This window comes from Chelon labrosus (assembly GCF_963514085.1).
Source record: "Chelon labrosus genome assembly, chromosome: 17".
In the NCBI taxonomy this organism is placed as follows: Eukaryota; Metazoa; Chordata; class Actinopteri; order Mugiliformes; family Mugilidae; genus Chelon; species Chelon labrosus.
In genome coordinates, this window is record NC_140350.1 from 14,407,839 (window position 1) to 14,425,905 (window position 18,067).

At 44.3% G+C, this 18,067-nt stretch overlaps 1 protein-coding gene across 2 annotated transcripts in view; it reads left to right on the forward strand.

The window, feature by feature from the left end:
• Positions 1 to 18,067, forward strand: part of nbeaa (neurobeachin a) — a gene marked incomplete at its 5' end in the record, with an annotated part of 87,657 nt that overhangs the window by 44,107 nt on the left and 25,483 nt on the right. For both annotated transcript variants that reach the window (XM_084565401.1, XM_084565402.1), the window contains 16 exons: positions 766 to 899; positions 1,439 to 1,547; positions 2,362 to 2,514; positions 4,213 to 4,381; positions 9,480 to 9,559; positions 9,952 to 10,014; positions 10,409 to 10,506; positions 11,687 to 11,779; positions 13,620 to 13,728; positions 13,855 to 13,936; positions 14,162 to 14,285; positions 14,406 to 14,598; positions 15,340 to 16,026; positions 16,237 to 16,680; positions 17,145 to 17,362; positions 17,499 to 17,652. In XM_084565401.1, coding sequence (XP_084421527.1) covers positions 766 to 899; positions 1,439 to 1,547; positions 2,362 to 2,514; positions 4,213 to 4,381; positions 9,480 to 9,559; positions 9,952 to 10,014; positions 10,409 to 10,506; positions 11,687 to 11,779; positions 13,620 to 13,728; positions 13,855 to 13,936; positions 14,162 to 14,285; positions 14,406 to 14,598; positions 15,340 to 16,026; positions 16,237 to 16,680; positions 17,145 to 17,362; positions 17,499 to 17,652 — 2,910 coding nt within the window. The remainder of the gene's footprint in view (positions 1 to 765; positions 900 to 1,438; positions 1,548 to 2,361; positions 2,515 to 4,212; positions 4,382 to 9,479; positions 9,560 to 9,951; positions 10,015 to 10,408; positions 10,507 to 11,686; positions 11,780 to 13,619; positions 13,729 to 13,854; positions 13,937 to 14,161; positions 14,286 to 14,405; positions 14,599 to 15,339; positions 16,027 to 16,236; positions 16,681 to 17,144; positions 17,363 to 17,498; positions 17,653 to 18,067) is intronic.

Consider the following 18,067-nt stretch of genomic DNA (forward strand, 5'->3'; position numbering starts at 1 on the left):
ATCACCGCCTCTTAATTTAAAGTTTGATTGTCAGGATAGTTTGTCATAGGCTGATTCTCGAATGTATTTATGAAACATCACCAGTATTAACCTTGCTTGGCGCCCTGTAAATATAAAGCGCACCACAGAAGGATGCTATATATTATTTAAAAAAAAATAAAATACAAAATGCAACTTATGAAAGACCGTCGCTACTGCGCCCTGGAGTAAATACCACGAAGCTCACAGTTTACTGCATGTCTCAGCTGTTATTTTAGCCCTCTGAGCTGGATATTGCTTTTAGCGAGTGTCTTTGAAAGCGTCCTTCTTTCAAGGTTAGAGGGGCTTTGCTGATGGTGTTTTTTTATTTGTATCTAATTTCTAAGAATTTTCGCCCGGTGTGTGAAAAATACATGAGCACTTTAGTCATATTGTCTTTTAGTCACCTAGTTATTTTAGTTATTAGAGATTGTGGTAACCTTCTTCAGGAGTTCCATTTAAATCCCAGTGGAAATTTGGGAGATTGTAAGATGATTTTGCTTTGGGTTTTTTTTTTCCCCCTTAGAAATTTGAAGTAATATTTTTCACAAATATATAAAACTTAAAATACATAAAATCAGCATGTTTGAATGAAACCAGTACAGAACAGTACTTACGGCATGGTGAACTCAGGGTTGAAAATGCAGGCTTCAAGCCTCATTTAGTCTGTCTGCTTTTTAATAGCAGTGCATACCTACAGAATAACACCGTGTCAGCACTAACAGTCCCTATCTGTTCAACCCACAGGATGTGAAGGCCATCGTTACCCACTCCATCCACAGTGCCATCCACTCTATAGGAGGCATCCAGGTCCTGTTCCCTCTGTTCGCTCAGCTGGACTACAAACAGCTCAATGACAGCAGCGTGGACACCACAGTTTGGTGAGTGGTCAGCGAAACTGAACGGCGCTCAACGGCCGCCTGAAGAGTAAATGACGTCTAGTGCATTAAATAAATTGTTTAATTGCAATACCTACTTCAGCTGACCCTGAATAGGGACCAAAACAAACGCTAATGAGCGGCATTAAAATAAAGATGGATCTCCTATGTGTCAGAATTATCTTCCGTTTGAAATGCTAAACTTGGGCAATTACGCTGCAGGGTACAAAATAAGGTCATTATACAGAGCAGGGGAGGTAAGTGGGAAAGGAAGAAGGCTGTTTTCCCAGCAGCGGTGAGTGATTTTTAGATTTTTTTTTTTCCCCCTTTATTCCGAGATCGTCCTGATTCCACTCCATCACACGAGACTTAATGCACTTATGTTCCAGGCCGCATCTCCAGCATCGGGATTATTTATCAAATGTCATCAGGGAGATAAGAAATGCGAAATGTTAATTAAAAATAAATGACGGAGAAAGTGGATGTGAAAAGTCGAGAGGACACGTAGAAGCTTTTCTTGCCTCCTGTGTGTATTTTTGCAGTGCTACCCTGCTGGCATTCCTGGTGGAGCTGCTGAAAAGCTCGGTGGCCATGCAGGAGCAGATGCTGGGAGGCAAGGGCTTCCTGGTGATTGGATACCTGCTTGAGAAGGTCAGTAACAAGGCCTCAACACTGAAGAGTTTGTGCTGCATGTTTATTTGTTGCTGGGTAAAGAAAGAGAGTGCACTCCGCTAGGTAGCTACATACTGTACACTGTGTGCTTATCTGCTGCGCTTTTTGTTATTCGGTACACCTATACTGGCAGATGTTTCTCTTATTTTGTCCAATCCATTTACATCAAGTTTGATGCCCTTTGCGGTCTCAACGAAACCAAACAGTAAATGTCCTTTAGGAAGCGTAGGTTTTATCACAGGACGCATTAGATTGCTTTAGTTATACCTCGTCCAGCTTTTGAGTTTCACAAGCACGCATTTACAAAGAGGAGGTGAAGGGAAAAAGGAGGTGCGTTCATGTGTCGTTACACGTGACTGTTGGTGTAAATTACGTTTTTGACACCTGCCATAACTGCAGGCTTAGGTAGCTAAGATTAAGCGAATAAAACCATATAGCAGCAGGAGACTGGATGCATCCAGGGTTGCACCACCTGTGCTGTAGACTGACAAGGGAACAGACATGAAACCTGTAATTAGTTTATCTTTTCTAATTGCTATTTGGGGAAAGTATTAAGAAAAAGGGGTTTCTCAATGTGGGAAGACCATTTTTTTCCCTTTGATTTGGTCGTATGTCACTAAAATGTCAACGTTCAACCATAACAACTATGTATTTATTGAACTCTGTGGATGCACCTGTGTTGCACTTTAAAATTTTAGGACAGAAATGTATTTATTGGTAAGAAAACATGGGGTTTGCATATGACTATTCTGTCCGGTTAAATCCCAACTTCCCTTTTCTCTCCTTCGTCCAGTCGTCACGGGTCCATATCACCCGGGCGGTGCTCGAACAGTTCCTGTCCTTCGCCAAGTATCTGGATGGTTTACCTCATGGAGCGCCCCTCCTCAAACAGCTCTGTGACCATGTCCTCTTCAACGCTGCCATCTGGATACACACCCCTGCCAAGGTCTGTTTATTTTTGTGCGTCTCCTGAAAATGTGTGTGTGTGTGTGTTTCCCCTGACCTTGCTGCAAAAAAAAAGGAGAAAACGAAGGTCTGAAAAACATAACTGGAGAGAGAAAAATAGAAAAAGAAAGCAAGTGAATTTTTATTTTCTGATTGTTGTGTCACAGTGAATGAAAGGAAATTGTAACAAGCGGCTGAAAACGAAGAAGAGAGAGACATCTTTAGTGGACGTTGCCCTTTACAATAATAAAATAAATGACGCTGGAGGACATGGAAGGAGGAGCTGGTGCATCAAGCAGCAAAAGGACAGAACATGCAACTAAAGGAAACAAAGAGTAAAGGACATATGAGAGAAAAAATAAACAGGACAAGACAGAGATTTGAAGTTCCTTTTTTCCCTCCAAACCAGACGTGAGTGTTTCTGGCGTTCCCACGGGGCCAGTCGGCTCTTGCCTCCGTGATTTTCAAAACTCCTTGACTCCCTGTCTTCTCGCCTCTGACCCCGGGAGGTGATCGGTTCCTGGCTGCGGCAGCACCCGATCCCCAGGGCGCGCTGGAGTCAAAACGGAAGAGACGCGAGCCAGCAGTTGATGTTGCTCCGGAGACGCGGAAAGGAGCGTGTGAACTCAACACAGCGTGAAAACATCAATTGTAGTAGTCATCACAGAACGGTTCAAAGTCACCGAGCAATATGGGGTTTTTTACTTTCAATTAAGTGCCAGTGCAGAAAAATGACAACATAATGCAAGTAAACATTATCACAATTCTGCAGGCTTATAATGAGAACAAGGCACGCATAATAAATGTACTAATCAGCAACACACACACAAAACATTTTAATCCTTTAACCTTACGTTCCCTGCGCCGTCCCGTCTCCCACTGAGCTTCATTATTTTCTGCTTCTCAGGGTGTTATCATTACCCTCATTATTGGCAAGAATAGCCTTGGTCATAGTCAGGAGTTAATGAAACACTTGAAGAAATCACATCCGAACCACATCTCCCATCTCTCATAACGTCTCTGTTTGCTTTGAAAATAAAAGGACGGTTTGCTATACCAGGCACTTCTGGTGATCCTTTCGCAGAGGGAGAAAATGCATTTTGGACTTTTGTTCTGCTTAACTGATTGTAAATCGCACTAGATAACCAGCTCAGTGTTTGAAATGTAATGTAATGGAGGTCATTTAAGTCATCTGAGTGCACTCTCCATTCTAGATGAGCTGTGATGTGGTATGGTCAGGCTGCGGCACTCTGCTAATTTCATCCGCTTAAACAGAGCTACCTCGTTAAGGCCGGTCCTTAGCGTCGCGGCCACTGTAATGAGCTCGGAGATTTGCGAGCCTACAGCGGGCTCGGATCTGCGGACGGGAAATGGAGGGGATTGGTTAGAGGGATATGAAGAGAGGAAAAAGGGGGAACAGAAGGAGGGAAGGAGCAAATGAGCACCCTCCTAAATGTCAGCGACTTCGACGGCTTCAGGCACAGAAACGTTGAAAACAACGCGGAGGAGAAGACGTTGGCGCTTTTACCGGAGGGAAGGTTCCTCTCGTTCCCCTGCTGCAGCCGTCTTTTCACAATTAAACAGCCTTTTGTTTGAAGGCCACGAGCACAAAGTCATAATTTGTTTCTCTCCAGACAGTTTGTGAACTTCTGAATGTGTGAAATATATGTAAATGCTTTGTGCATGTGTGTGTGTACAGGTCCAGCTATCCCTCTACACGTACCTTTCATCGGAGTTCATCGGCACCGCCACCATCTACACCACCATTCGCCGTGTCGGCACTGTCCTGCAGCTCATGCACACTCTCAAGTACTACTACTGGGCCATCAACCCTTTGGAGTGCAGTGGAATCACACCGAAGGGTCTTGGTATGTTCACACCACATGATGTTCACTTTGAGAAGAAACAAAGAGCAGTAAGAGTCCCTGATCAACACGACTAGTGACTTAAAGACATGATCCTGGCCTCTTACCTAATGTGCATTAAATGAACTCTCCATTTCCGTCTCAAACACCTACCCATCCCCTTTTCTGCAAGTTCCTAGCTGCCATTTCACATTTATCAGGTAGTGGGAGCGTCAGTCTGTGACACACCTCAAATGTGCACGCACGTCATTCATCCGGCTGTCACTTTGTCCATTTTCTATGATTTTCCTGTATAAGGATGGAAGCAGAGGACTAGAGTAAAGTTTAGCTGTCGCCCCCTCCATTAGTACAATTTACAGATGCAGTTAAACTGTCTATTATCTAAGTACAACAACAAGATATTAATTCACACAGCATGTGAGTTTTCTCTCGTCTTTATTTCTGAATCTACAAAATAATCGTCACCTTTACGCCCTTATTAGAAGTTTCTTTTTCCCATGAGTGCTGTTAGAACAACAGCAGGCACAAAAGGTGTTGTGTCAGTTAACAAGTACATTTCACGCCTGTCATGAAAATGTAGAGGAGGTAATTTATAGCTGCCTGCAGTACCGAGACAGAGCGTTGCTGTAATGTAGAGTAACATATTCTTTCCTCAAGGACTGTGACAGGCGGTCTCACAAACTTGAGTTTTTGCCTTTCAGCCTTAATTCCACAGTACCCTTAGTTTTATATAGCAAATAGCTGTTTTTAATTGGACATGGTTTCCGTTGGCATGGCCAGACTAAAATCTAATAAGAATTTGAGTCTGGTAACACGGCATTCGGATATAAGCACGGGGTGCGTTTCAACCACAGAGAAAGAAGATATGTCTGCACCATGGACTGTATATAAATATGGACAAAGCGTCCCCATTTCCTAGCATTGGCTAAACTGACTCTATTTTCCCGGGGATACGGGCAGCGCCATCTTGCGACTTTGGAGCCAGAGTCTGCGTAGTAAGGTCCGAGAGTGGAGCCGTGATATTGATGCCCCGCCCACACTTCCTCCAGACTTGCTCGCGTTTTCATTTAATTAATACTACGCTCTGCTCTACCTCCACTGGTTACAAGGAAATCTTGGATTATACACTATACTTATTTATTTTTATTTTCTTCCCAACTCTCACTATCGCACGGGAGGCTTTAGGTAGCGGTTGGCACGGCAACTGGTAGTCGCCATTATGTCACAGCTGTTTCTATAGTGTGAAATAACTAACTAAAACAAAACGTATCCACAAAATTGATACTTCAACATGCATCAGCATTATATTAACTACCTAAAATGACAGAAACCATCCTTGAAAAAGAATTATTTGATGTGTATTTTAGTGTTTTAGTTTGGCCCAAGTCCCACCCACTAATATGGGACCTATACTGCTGCCAGCCACCAGGGGGAGCTCTACTTGCTTTGGCGTCACTTTTGAGGAGCAGTTCCACATCCATCTTTATACAGTCTGTCTGCACGCAATTAGAAAGTTCTACAACCAGTCAGAGTAACAAATTATGTGATGTATTCTGCACAACAAATGCCCTTATTTCTGGCAGCTGTGAGAATGGACATGGGCCTTCTGTGTATTTCGCTGTGAATATCTTTTCTTAGGGTGTAAAATATCTCACTTCTCCAACTTAATCTAGAACGTAATTTACAATCAAATCAGACGTTATCAGTTTACAAAACCTTACAAAGTATGGAATAGGAAATATTTTGTTGTAAACCACATCAACTCAGCGTTAGTCAGATGACATGCATTACTACGTTTCAGTTGCTTTCCTGTCCATAACTGCTTAAAGTCGGCTTAAATGGTTTAATACAATGAATTTGGCATAATAACTTCCAGAGTGACTCCAGACTGAAATTTTCCACTAAGATATTTGTCCGGCTGTCTTCCAGGCTAGGTTTCCCTTTGATTTGTTTGAGAAATAATATGATAATATCTTATAATATAATTTTATAAGACGAGCAACTAAAGGTTTTACTATTATGAAATTCAGTTTTTATCTTAATGTGGAAAATTAACAATGAAACTTGAGAGATAAGTAGTCGTTTCTGCCACGCACTCAGAGTTGTGTTTGTCTCAATTCAGACATTACACTGATTTCAAATCAAACTCTTTCACCCAGACCTTAAACCAACACTCCATATATGGATATACTGTATGTCCCCAGAACATGAGTAATGAGGCATGGCTCAGTAGCGCCATGGTGCGAATGTTTATACATGTTTGAGAGTGAATAAGACCGTTTCAAACAGACAATAAACATCATATTCCAAACACAGCAGTGCGGCGCCGAAGCACATTTAAAAAAAATTTCCACTAGAGCCGGGAACATTCTCAACACGGCCTCCGCTGCCACACAACAGAGCGTCAGAAGGTCGGCGCAGGGCTCACACTTTTAATCAACCTCTTCTTCTGCTCGGGACCCTCCGCTGGCTACGAGTACGCATCGCTCGTCGCCATGGCAGCAGACAGATTTGACTGGCAGATCCAAGGGAGCTTTTGGAATTTCTAATCAAGCGTCTGCCTGGCTTCTTCTTCTGTTTGGCGATATTGCTGTTTTCACCGCCGGGATTCAGCCTTGTAAAGAGCCACTGATAAGTACAGTAGCAATTAGCCCCTGCCAACCGCTGTTCAAAGCTAAACGCTGCTAGTTGTTGTTTGAGGAAGTCCGCTTATGTGGCTGTACTGTACGAGTGTGATATGCACTCATTTGCATAGTAATGGACAGATATTTTAATCATACCAGGGTCTTTGAGGATAAAAGTGTATTCAGCTGCGCTTCGCTCTGAAGGAATGAGGTTGAAGCCAGAGTGGCACATATGCATTTTTCAGTTAGCATGTTTTTACCCTGCAACTGCTTCTGTCTGCTCATAAATATCGAATTTATTATTTCCTTGTGTTTTACAAATAACTCCATTCAGCGCTGATTGGAAATTGCTTTCAGGACCACAAAGAAAGAAGAAAGTGTACTGTACTTAATAAAACACCCCGGGCCCTTTGGCACTTACATTGCTTTTGAAGTCTGCGGCTAAATTACAATATAACGGAAACGGTTATTAAATCCCTTCTATTCACTGTAAAAACGAAAGCGGCTGAAACAAATTGAATATGAATTAAGCATAAGTTTTGGCAAAATATTAATATGCTGGAGTTTTATTTGTTTATTCAGTGATTTTTCTTTTGCATAAAGTCTTATTCCTCAATGATGATTTATTTTAATGCATTTTGTTTTACTTGAGTGGGCTCGAATCGCATCCATAAGTGAGAAACCTCAGTGAAGTTCACTATATTAAAAAGATTAAATGGGAATGCGTGCGTAGTCGCTGCAGGGGCCTCAAAGTCAGAGCAAACTCACAAAAAAACACCTCTGACTCCTTGCAGGTTGTCATTATCCGGCAGAAGAAAACGCTCTCATTTGTTATCACAAGGACAAGATATAACTGTAGAGTCAGATTAGGAGCATAAAGACAGAGAGAATTAATTTCAAAGAGTAAGAGATGATAATTAAAGCTGCCCTTGTGAAGCAATTTAGATGGAATTGAGCTGCATAGGCATGAGCCCTCTGTTAACAAAAAGACCCTCAAAACGAAGGTTACGCTCGCGCACGCTCACCCAGTGCATCACGGCTCATGCCGCTGCGTAACCGTGATGAATGGCGAGCGTCACCGTCCCGGCAACGCGCACCAGCTTGACGGATAAGGATGATGGATCACAGCGGATCGCCTCAGTGTCATGTTTTGGCTCTGCAAAGAGCAGGTGAACGGGCTGAGACGCGGACAAACTCGTGTGATTCGAGGGCAGCAGAGCGTGACAAAGAAATGGAGGGACAAGCTTCATCTCTTCTCCCTTTCACACCTGCTGTCTTTTATGTTTCTCTTAGCCTGCCTCGGCTGGCTAAGCACCGGTGGGTCAAACGCAGGTTTAAATCTACTCGGAGGACAATAAACACTCCTCGCAATTGCATTACTCCCGCTTTGTGGCGCACATAAAGTAAGGACGATTCTAAACATCCTGACACAGCAAAGCGCGCTGTGGCAAATGCTCATGAGCCGGTCGTCATAAATGTTTATTGCTCCTTATAACCTGAACGAGCCTTTGTGTTGTTTGTGTTTCTTAATGTAGAGGAGTAGCTGAGGATGATGGAGAACGAGTGAAGAGAAGAGAACTTTATCTGGCTGCAGGGGGACCATTAAAGGAAAAATGCAACTGTTTTTAAAAGCTGGGTCTTAGATCAATGCAACTTTTAGACCGTTTGGCACTGCACTCCATTAGCCAGTTATTTGGCAGCTGTTTTGAGCCGATTCATCACCCCCGTAAGCTTCTAGTGTATCCGGCATGTAGACGTTAAACGCCTCCAAAATCAAAAATTACAGCACAAAGCCAGCATCCAGGTTGTCAGTTTTCCTCTTAAACATTTTTAAAGCGCTCGAGTTTTGGAGCCTCTGCTGAATCCGAGAGCGGCTAAATATCAGAATGAACAAACTCAATAGCGGGAAAAATGTCATGAATGTGTGAGACTGCGAATGAGAATGTTCTGAAGGTAATAGAGGTCTGTCAGATGAATAAATCGCTGCAAAACGGGGCTAAGTGCTCCAAGAATGGCGGCGAATTCAGACCCACACGAGGAATGCTTTGCGTCAGATGCCTTTGTGTTTTTAGCTTGATGATTTCTCTGCAGAACCACCGCGGCAAAACAGCTGATGGAGTGCCAGAGCTTTGGAGTAGTAGTGGCTGTTTGGTTTGGATCATGTGGACCATCAATCACGTTTTTGTAAATTACCGTGTCTTTGCTGTAATAAGTTGGATTAGCGCAACCATAAAATATCCAGTTTGCCAAATTGCCACTGGAGTTAATGACAGTGATTTACAGGTTTTCAGAGCGAGCGTATGCACGCGTGTTTGTGTTAACATGGTTTTCTCTGCTCTCCGGGAAGCCTAATAAAACCCAATAACAGTAAACAGTGGGGCTCGCTCAGACTGCAGACTTATTTAGCTGATCACTATCGCGCATAAAAATGGATTTTTAACAGGAAATGGATTCTTTGTTTGTGTGCCCCTGTTTAGACGGACCACGGCCATCTCAAAAGGAGATCATCTCACTCAGAGCCTTCATGCTTCTCTTCCTCAAGCAACTCATACTAAAGGTACAGTGAGGGAAACTGATTATCCTTATCTTTACGTTGTTTAATCTACAAGAAATCGCCTTTTTTTTTTTTCTTTTCAGTTATGTTCCCTGTTGTTTTTCCTCTTGGGGACTGCTGGGGGAATCTAAAATGCGTGTGTGTGTGTGTGTGTGTGTGTGTGTGTGTGTGTGTGTGGAGAATAGCATTATAGATCAGTAGCCTGAATGAAACGCAGCGTCTTTTGTGCTCCTGTGCGCTCGTATTGATTTCTTCCTGCATTTGCACGTGTGCGAGGTTGTCGCGGTTGAAAATGCATCAACCAAGGACCGAATTAATGAAGTCGTCTGAGGTTAATAAGAAGTAAAAAAAATACAAAACACATCAATGTTTTGGTGAATCTCTGTTTTTCACAGGACCGCGGCGTGAAGGAGGACGAGCTGCAGAGCATTCTCAACTATCTGTTAACCATGCATGAGGTAAATGCTAACTCTTGCATTAAAATAGACAGAGAGAGAGAGAGAGAGAGAGAGAGAGAGAGAGGGCAAAAGAGGGGAGCGGTGGAGTGGAGCTGGTGGCAAAATGTGCATTATAATTTGTGGGCTGGAGTTACGGTCCACTTAAACCAGTGAGAGTGTGAGTCAGCTTTGGTGCTGTGACAGCATGAAAAATGGCGCAACAATGGACTGAACAGAATGTACTCTTCTGTAACAATTATATCTATTCTTGCTCTGAAATACCACCTGCTCCTGCACAGTTGCCCCCCCCGCCCCCCTCCTTTTCTTTCTTTGTCCTCCTAACCCTGTATTCCTCCGGCCTGTCGGGCTTTCTTCTCCTCCTCACCTGTTCATCTCGGCTTTCTTTTCTTTGCAGGACGAGAATATTCATGATGTGCTCCAGCTGTTGGTGGCTCTCATGTCTGAGCACCCGGCGTCTATGATCCCCGCGTTCGACCAGAGAAATGGGATAAGGTGAACGTCTGCCCACACGTATACGTTAACGTCCAAAGATCTGACGCAGCACTAGATGCTTTTGACCTGAATTCGTAGATGCTTATATTTAGAACATTTTCTGTTTTTGTCAGCCAGAATCAACCATTCAGTATTTATTATAACAAATAAATAATTTTGTAATAACATGTAATTAAGTCAAATTGAAAGCGGCCTTATCTTAAGCAAAATTAAGCAACACAGATTTAATAGTAAATGCTTTAAAGTTTCAGGAAATAGCTGACTTTAAAAACATTATTTTAAACTCACCAAATATATATATTATACACCGATCAGCCACCACATTATGACCACTGACAGGATAGGTAAATAACATTGACCATCTTGTGACAATTCAGTGTTCGGCTGGGAAACTTTTGGACCTGGCATTCCTGTGGATGTTACTTAGACATGTAGCACCCACCTAGACCAGACCAGGCACCCCCACCCCATAGCAGTGACGCTCCTTCTGCAATCCTGACACAGAGACACACACAAAAATGGTTTAGGAACAACTCAAAAAAACATGAAAAACAGACCTGGCCTCCAAATTCACTAGATCTCAAACTGATCAAGTATCTGTAGGATGATCCACAGAGGCCCCTCCCCTCAACCCATAGGACCCAAAGGCCCCACTAACAACATTCTGTTGCCAGACACCACAGGACACCCTCAACCACCCTCTGATGGGTCACAACAGTTTTAGAGGCACAAGGGTGACCTACACAATATTGGGAAGGTGGTCATAATGTTATGCCTGATCGGTGCATGTATACTCTACACATACAAATCCTGGTTTGAACCAAGCAGCCTCATTTTTCAAAGGCAGCCTCTAACTGTGATGGTACTTCCTCAAAAACACAGCTACACATGGATGTCTTTTTGGTTGCTATGGTAACTCTTGTGTTGCTATAGCGCTGGCTGCCCTGCCGTTCCCTCTTAATTACCTCTGTGTACAGTCCTTTGAAGAAAATGCTTCACTCAGCGCATGTGTTGCTAGCTGTAACTGTGAGGTTGTTTACTCAACGTCAATCAGCAGGCGTTTACCATGTGGATTGTTTTTTTTTTGTTTTTTTTTGTTTTTTTGTAGCCTACATCTGAGGTTGTATAATCCCCCTCAGTGGAATCTAATCAGCGTGGCTTTGTGTTTGATATGTTCCAGGGTGATCTGCAAGCTCCTGGCCTCTAAGAGTGAGAGCATCCGGGTCCAGGCCCTCAAAGTTCTTGGCTATTTCCTTAAGCACCTCGGTCACAAGTCAGTACCTCTCCGTTTCTGTACTTCTGCTGTTATATTCCTTTGTGTGCTATTCGGGAAATAGCGAATCACTGAATTGTTCTGTCACAACTAAAACACAAAGGCTGCGTCAGAGTAGGGAGACAGAGAGGCACCACACGAGGAGTGAGGAATCGCAAATCGAAAACCCGCAGCAGTGCGGTCTCCAGCGAGCGTCAGAAGGACTGTTTGTTTGTGTGTGCGTGGAGATAATGTTCCTCATCATCACGTCCAGGCGGAATAATCATTTTGACAGAGCGTGCTGGCTGGGGGGTGGAACCCTTGATGAGCAGCAATGAACGCTAGGGGATTTATTCGTCCCGTGTGACGAGCACGCCACTCGCCGCACGACATGAGACCTCGCTGCCACGCTGCACCTGAGCCCTGCACCGTCAGTCCCCCACCTACTTAACATCTGCTCGAACCTTACATCCTGTAGGGCTGCCTCCTTTAGATTAGAGGTCATTTTAATACTTATGGAAATTTGATATCGATCCAGAGGGCACGTTAGCGTTATACATAAAACGGCACACCATTCAGTCTAATGTTCATGCAGTATATATATATTTATATTTTAATGAATGATTCTTGCATTGATTGAACCTATTTTTATCGATTTACAGATAATCTTGTAATTTGCTCAATGGTTCTGCTGTCATCGTGTCCTCAGAGCCACTGACATCTTGCAGCTTTGTTGATCTAATAGATTAAAAATAAATCTAATTTAGATGTTATTGGGTTTCTACACCGGAGTTTGAGAGCCAGTGTCATGTCTGAGATTTTATACATTAATATCTAATAATACTTCTTTCTGTTCCAGCCCGGTGAGGGTTATTTTGAAATATTGTCAAATCAATTGCAATCTTCTGCGGTGCTGCTATTAATTATATTGTTTATCATATGCATGGATTGGTGTTCTCAGCGTTTGACTGATTGAAAGCGGAGTGAATCCATCGTACAAGCACATCCTTCTCCCTTCTCTCACAACAAATCACATGTGGAGGAAATATTAAAAAAGGAGAGCTGTAAAAAAATACGTTTTGCCGCTCTTTATCTTGAGGACAGTGGCTTCTAAAAGATCTTATCAAGTGATCATCACGTTACAGGTACTCATAGATGGTAGACGGCTGATTTTAATCATATGATAATGTAAAAGCTGTCTTTCATGCCAGCCCGTCAGGCTTCTTGCGTTTCTAAATCTGTGGCTAACTGAATGAAAACACCGTTTGACAAATTGATGCTGTCTTGTTATGACAGACCAAGAGTTGTAGACGTAATGTGTCCACTTCTGCGTGAAGTAGGCCGTCATGTTTCTTTTTTCGGGGAGGACTGCGTGTCAAAAACAATTCCTGTAAAAATAAGGGAGATTTTTGAAATTGTAATGACCGTAATGTGGAGCTAATTGGCTTGTAGAATATCAGCCTGTGATTAAATGCTGTGCAAACTTTAGTCAGGAATATGCAAGGGACACTTTGAGCATTGTTCGTTTAATTCAGTTTAAAAATTTTGGAGTTAGCCTCAGCCTCTCACATTAAAAACCCTCTTAGAAAGACAATTTTCACCCACTGGCAAGGTTAATAATCACAGTTAATAATTCAGGGCCGTATGAACCTCCTGCGGTGTTGTCGTATTCTCAGTGGCTCTTGTTAATTTCTCTTCTTGGTATTCGATGCTTATCCTGTTTGGGCTCCTCATAACTGACAGGTCCACATGGCGCCTGCTGCCAATATCATGTGTGTCATCCGGTCAGTGACAATCAATGTCAGTGCCGACTGTCATAAAGCCGTAATGAATGTGCGCGTGCGCGTTTGATTCCCTGCAGGAGGAAGGTTGAGATCATGCACACGCACAGCCTGTTCACGCTGCTCGGGGAGAGGCTGATGATGCACACCAACACCGTCTCCATCACCACCTACAACACTCTGTATGAGGTAGGTGATTGTTCGTCGCCTGGCTCAATCACATCCGCCGTTTCTGGGGCGGTTTGCGCAAAGTAGCCCATTTTCTCAAGTTCGAGTGATTGTGGTGGCATTTAAATGTTAATCTTCCGTCTGCAGATCCTCACGGAGCAGGTGTGTACTCAGGTGGTTCACAAACCCCACCCTGAGCCTGACTCCACCGTCAAGATCCAGAATCCCAGTAAGTTCAGAGGCAGTACTTTGGTCTGCCAATAAAGCAGCGCTGTTTTAATGCGAGCACAAACAACAAAGCCTAAATTGAGAAGCCGATGCTGCTGCCATCTCCCGCATATTGATCCATCTCACTCCCTCCTGTCCCTCTCTCTAATTCAGAATGCTTCTTATGTATTACTCCGTCTCTCATCTTTCTCCATTCCCATTACCTGATTTTCTTTCTGCCGCCCAGTGATTCTAAAGGTAGTGGCCACCCTGCTGAAAAACTCCTCTCCCAGTGCCGAGCTGATGGAAGTGAGGAGACTCTTTCTCTCCGACATGATAAAACTCTTCAGTAACAGCCGCGAAAATCGACGGTAAAAAGCGCACAAATTACTCATCTTGCATTTATTCAGTGACGCCCGACTATTCTTGTATTTTGCGATGGAGCCCGTGCTGCTGTGTAACTCACGTACGCCCTTTGTGTCGCGCACCAGCTGCCTGCTGCAGTGCTCTGTGTGGCAGGACTGGATGTTCTCCCTCGGATACATCAACCCCAAGAACCCGGAGGAGCAGAAAATAACCGAGATGGTGTACAACATCTTTAGGATCCTGCTCTACCACGCCATCAAATACGAATGGGGAGGGTGGAGGGTCTGGGTTGATACCCTGTCCATTGCGCATTCTAAGGTGAGGACTGGATATGTGCACAAATTTTTAGATTCCACTTGCAGTTTGGCTAAAAATAACATGAAACTAATGTTAACGGTGGGCGGCACAGTGGTGTGGTGGTTAGCACTGATGCCTCACAACAAGAAGGTTCTGATCCATCAGCCGACTGTGTCTGCGTGGGTTCTCTTTGGGTACTCCGACTTCCTCCCACCGTCTAAAGACATTCGTTTAATTAGTGAATCTAAATGGGCTGTAGGTGAATGGTTGTCTGTCTCCCTGTGTTAGCCCTGCCATAGACTGGCGACCTGTCCATGGTTTACCCCGCCTCTCGCCCAATGACAGCTGGGATAGGCTCCAGCGACCCCTCCAGAGGACAAGCGGTTACAGAAAATGACTGAATGACTGAAATATTAATAGTGCTAATGATTTTTAGTAGTTGGTATTTTGACAGGAAGCCGAAAAATAATGAAGCTGAAGGAAAAACACATTGATTTGCACATTGATTGTTGTTAATTTGGGTCAATGGCCAGAGTCAGCTCTGCTTTCACTGTTCAGTTCAGTGTAAAAGTGAGGCAGCGTTATGGATGGTGGTTTAATAGCTGTGGGAGGCCAGTGTCCCAGTTTCATCCACAAGGTCTTTGGTGTAGATGATCTATGAGCCTCCTTAGGGCTACCTGGTGGTTATTGATGTGGAAGCTCAATAGTGTCAGTGCTTGCGATCTGATCACCTTAACAATTATATTCCACCATCTGTCACAGGTGACCTATGAAGCCCATAAGGAGTACTTGGCCAAGATGTACGAAGAGTACCAGCGTCAGGAGGAGGAGAACATGAAGAAGGGAAAGAAAGGCTCCGTGTCCACCATCTCCGGCCTTTCCGCCACGCCCGCCCCCGTCGTCAACGGCAACCTGGAGATTGACGACAACTCCCAGACACAGACGCCTGAGAGCGAGGCCGAGTACAGTGAGGGGGCCGGCGGAGATTCGCGCAACCTACTTGCAGAAGGCGCTGTGAAGCGACCAAACGGAGAAGCCCTGACACCTGGGGAGCAGAGCGCCGGTCCAGGAGTGAGGGTGGAGGTCCATGACCTTCTAGTGGACATTAAAGCCGAGAAAGTAGAGGCCACAGAGGTGAAGCTGGACGACCTGGACCTTTCTCCAGAAGGTCTTGGTGGAGGTGTGGGTGGAGGAGGTGGGGGAGGAATGGAAAATGGACCTCTGGTAGAGGTGGACTCTCTCCTGGACAGTGCTTACTGCAGTGTGGTTCAGAACCTAAATGGGAATCTGGCGCCTAAAGACGACACAACAGGCTCGGGGGTTGGAATAGGGTCCGGCCTGGGGCTCTCTGGAGTAAGCCTGGAGGATGATGGGAACATGGGTCCACTCATCACGTTGGCTGATGAGAAAGACAGTGTTCCAAGCAACAACGGATTTCTCTTCAGCAAGGTAGGATGTTATATGAAAGTGATTAATTCAGATCCTATCAGCAGAGCTCCCATCTTTCCCTGCGGACCTAGAATATAATTCACCAATCAGTCACTGTTGTATCTCTGCTGCATTCCAGCCTTTTTAGTCATTCAGCTTTGCCAAATGAAAAAAGTAGTTGCTGCAGACTTTTATTACTTGCTGCAGACTTACCCCCTTCATCCCTCCCAGGTTGATGAGAAGCTGCTCCCTGCTCTGGCAGCCACAGACCCCCTTGTGCTGCCGAGCCCTGACCAGCCCGCTCCGTCCGGCCCAGTCCCGGCTCACTCCACCACCAGCGCCAGCGATGACCTCAGCCTGCTGGCCCACATGACTAGCTGCGGCTCCGATTTAACACAGAGCCACACTTCTGGGGAACTTCCAGAGGATGGACTCTTCAAGATCCAGAGCCCTCTTGCCGACATCAGCTCCATCGCCGAGGCTGAGAGCCAATCCCAGATTCAAGGAGCGTCTAGACCAGATTTCTCGGAGGGAGAGGTCACATCTGGGGCGGAGGGAGAGGCCGCGGGGCTTAAGACTGGAGGAGACACGGCCAGCACCACCTCTGATACCGAGAGGTCAGACGATGGGAAAGACAAGGACACTAAGAAGATCCAAACGACTGCAACTACTCAGGTGTGTTGACGTGTGTTTGATTTTATTGTTCTTGACTAGGAGAGAGTCCCTTACATCCTGTGTTCACAGTGGCGAAATTATTTATTTCCCTTATCTGTATACAATTGTGTTGGTAATATCACTGTAAGCATTGTCCGGGTAATGTTTTTTCGGAGGTTGCTGCTTTCTTTTAACTCAAAGCTAAAATTCTGGGCTAGTTTCCAGTGGCTGTAATTTCTCATTACTTTGTACTTGCTAGTTGGAACTTATTGAAATAAAGTCACATCACTTGGGGGAAGTGCTTTTTCACCTTGTACACTGAGTTTTATCTTTTTAGTTTAGGGAATGAACAGGTGAGCCACCAGTCGGAAGCCTGCTTCTCTATCCTGCCTAGATATCAGTGACTGCATGTGTTGTGATAAACATTAAAAAGCTATAACATGACCAGATGTTGCTGAAAGCCGCTTTACCTCTACCAATCACAGGCCCTCCACGGTCGCACCGCAGCCCAGCTGGAGCGGGACCTACGCGTCGATCTGGGTTTCAGGGGTATGCCGATGACGGAGGAGCAGCGGCGCCAGTTCAGCCCCGGCCCGCGCACGACCATGTTCCGCATCCCAGAATTCAAGTGGTCACCAATGCACCAGAGGTTGCTCACTGATCTGCTCTTCGCCCTGGAGACAGATGTGCATGTTTGGAGGAGGTGAACTGGATTTTTTTTAAGGGAAAAGCTAGCACTGATGCCTTGATCGCAAAGTATTGATCGCTTTCATTTATATGTAATCTAATATTGCTTTGTTTGTATCGTCCTTCCAACTCTTTTATTTTTTTGGTTTCAGCCACTCCACCAAGTCAGTGATGGATTTCGTAAACAGCAACGAGAACATCATCTTCGTCCACAACACGATCCACCTCATTTCTCAGATGGTGGACAACATCATCATTGCCTGTGGAGGCATCCTGCCTCTCCTGTCTGCCGCCACCTCCCCTTCTGTAAGTGGCTCTACTCCGCCCCTCTGTGGTAGGAGGCAGTACTGCAGGTCAACGCAGGCCTGTAACTCAGGCATCGGCACCAAACTCAAAATAGATTTTTCTCCGTCCTCAGAGCAGCGTTGGTCTTGCATGATTTAATAAATTAAAGTCTACTGAGTTTGACCGTAAATAATAATAGAAAAAATGAGCAATTGAAAAATAAAACAATAAATGTAATTATTAAACTTTTTGGTTTCTTCTCATCAGTATCTTTTTTATATATTTTTAACTGTCTATCTAACACTTCTTCAGCTGTATTCTAACCTTTATTTAAACTTTGTTATTTAATTTGATAACCGGTTTATTTTAACCATCTTCACGTTTTTTAATCTTTTCTTTTCCTCTCTGTGTTTCGTGTATTTTGTGTATTTTCTTG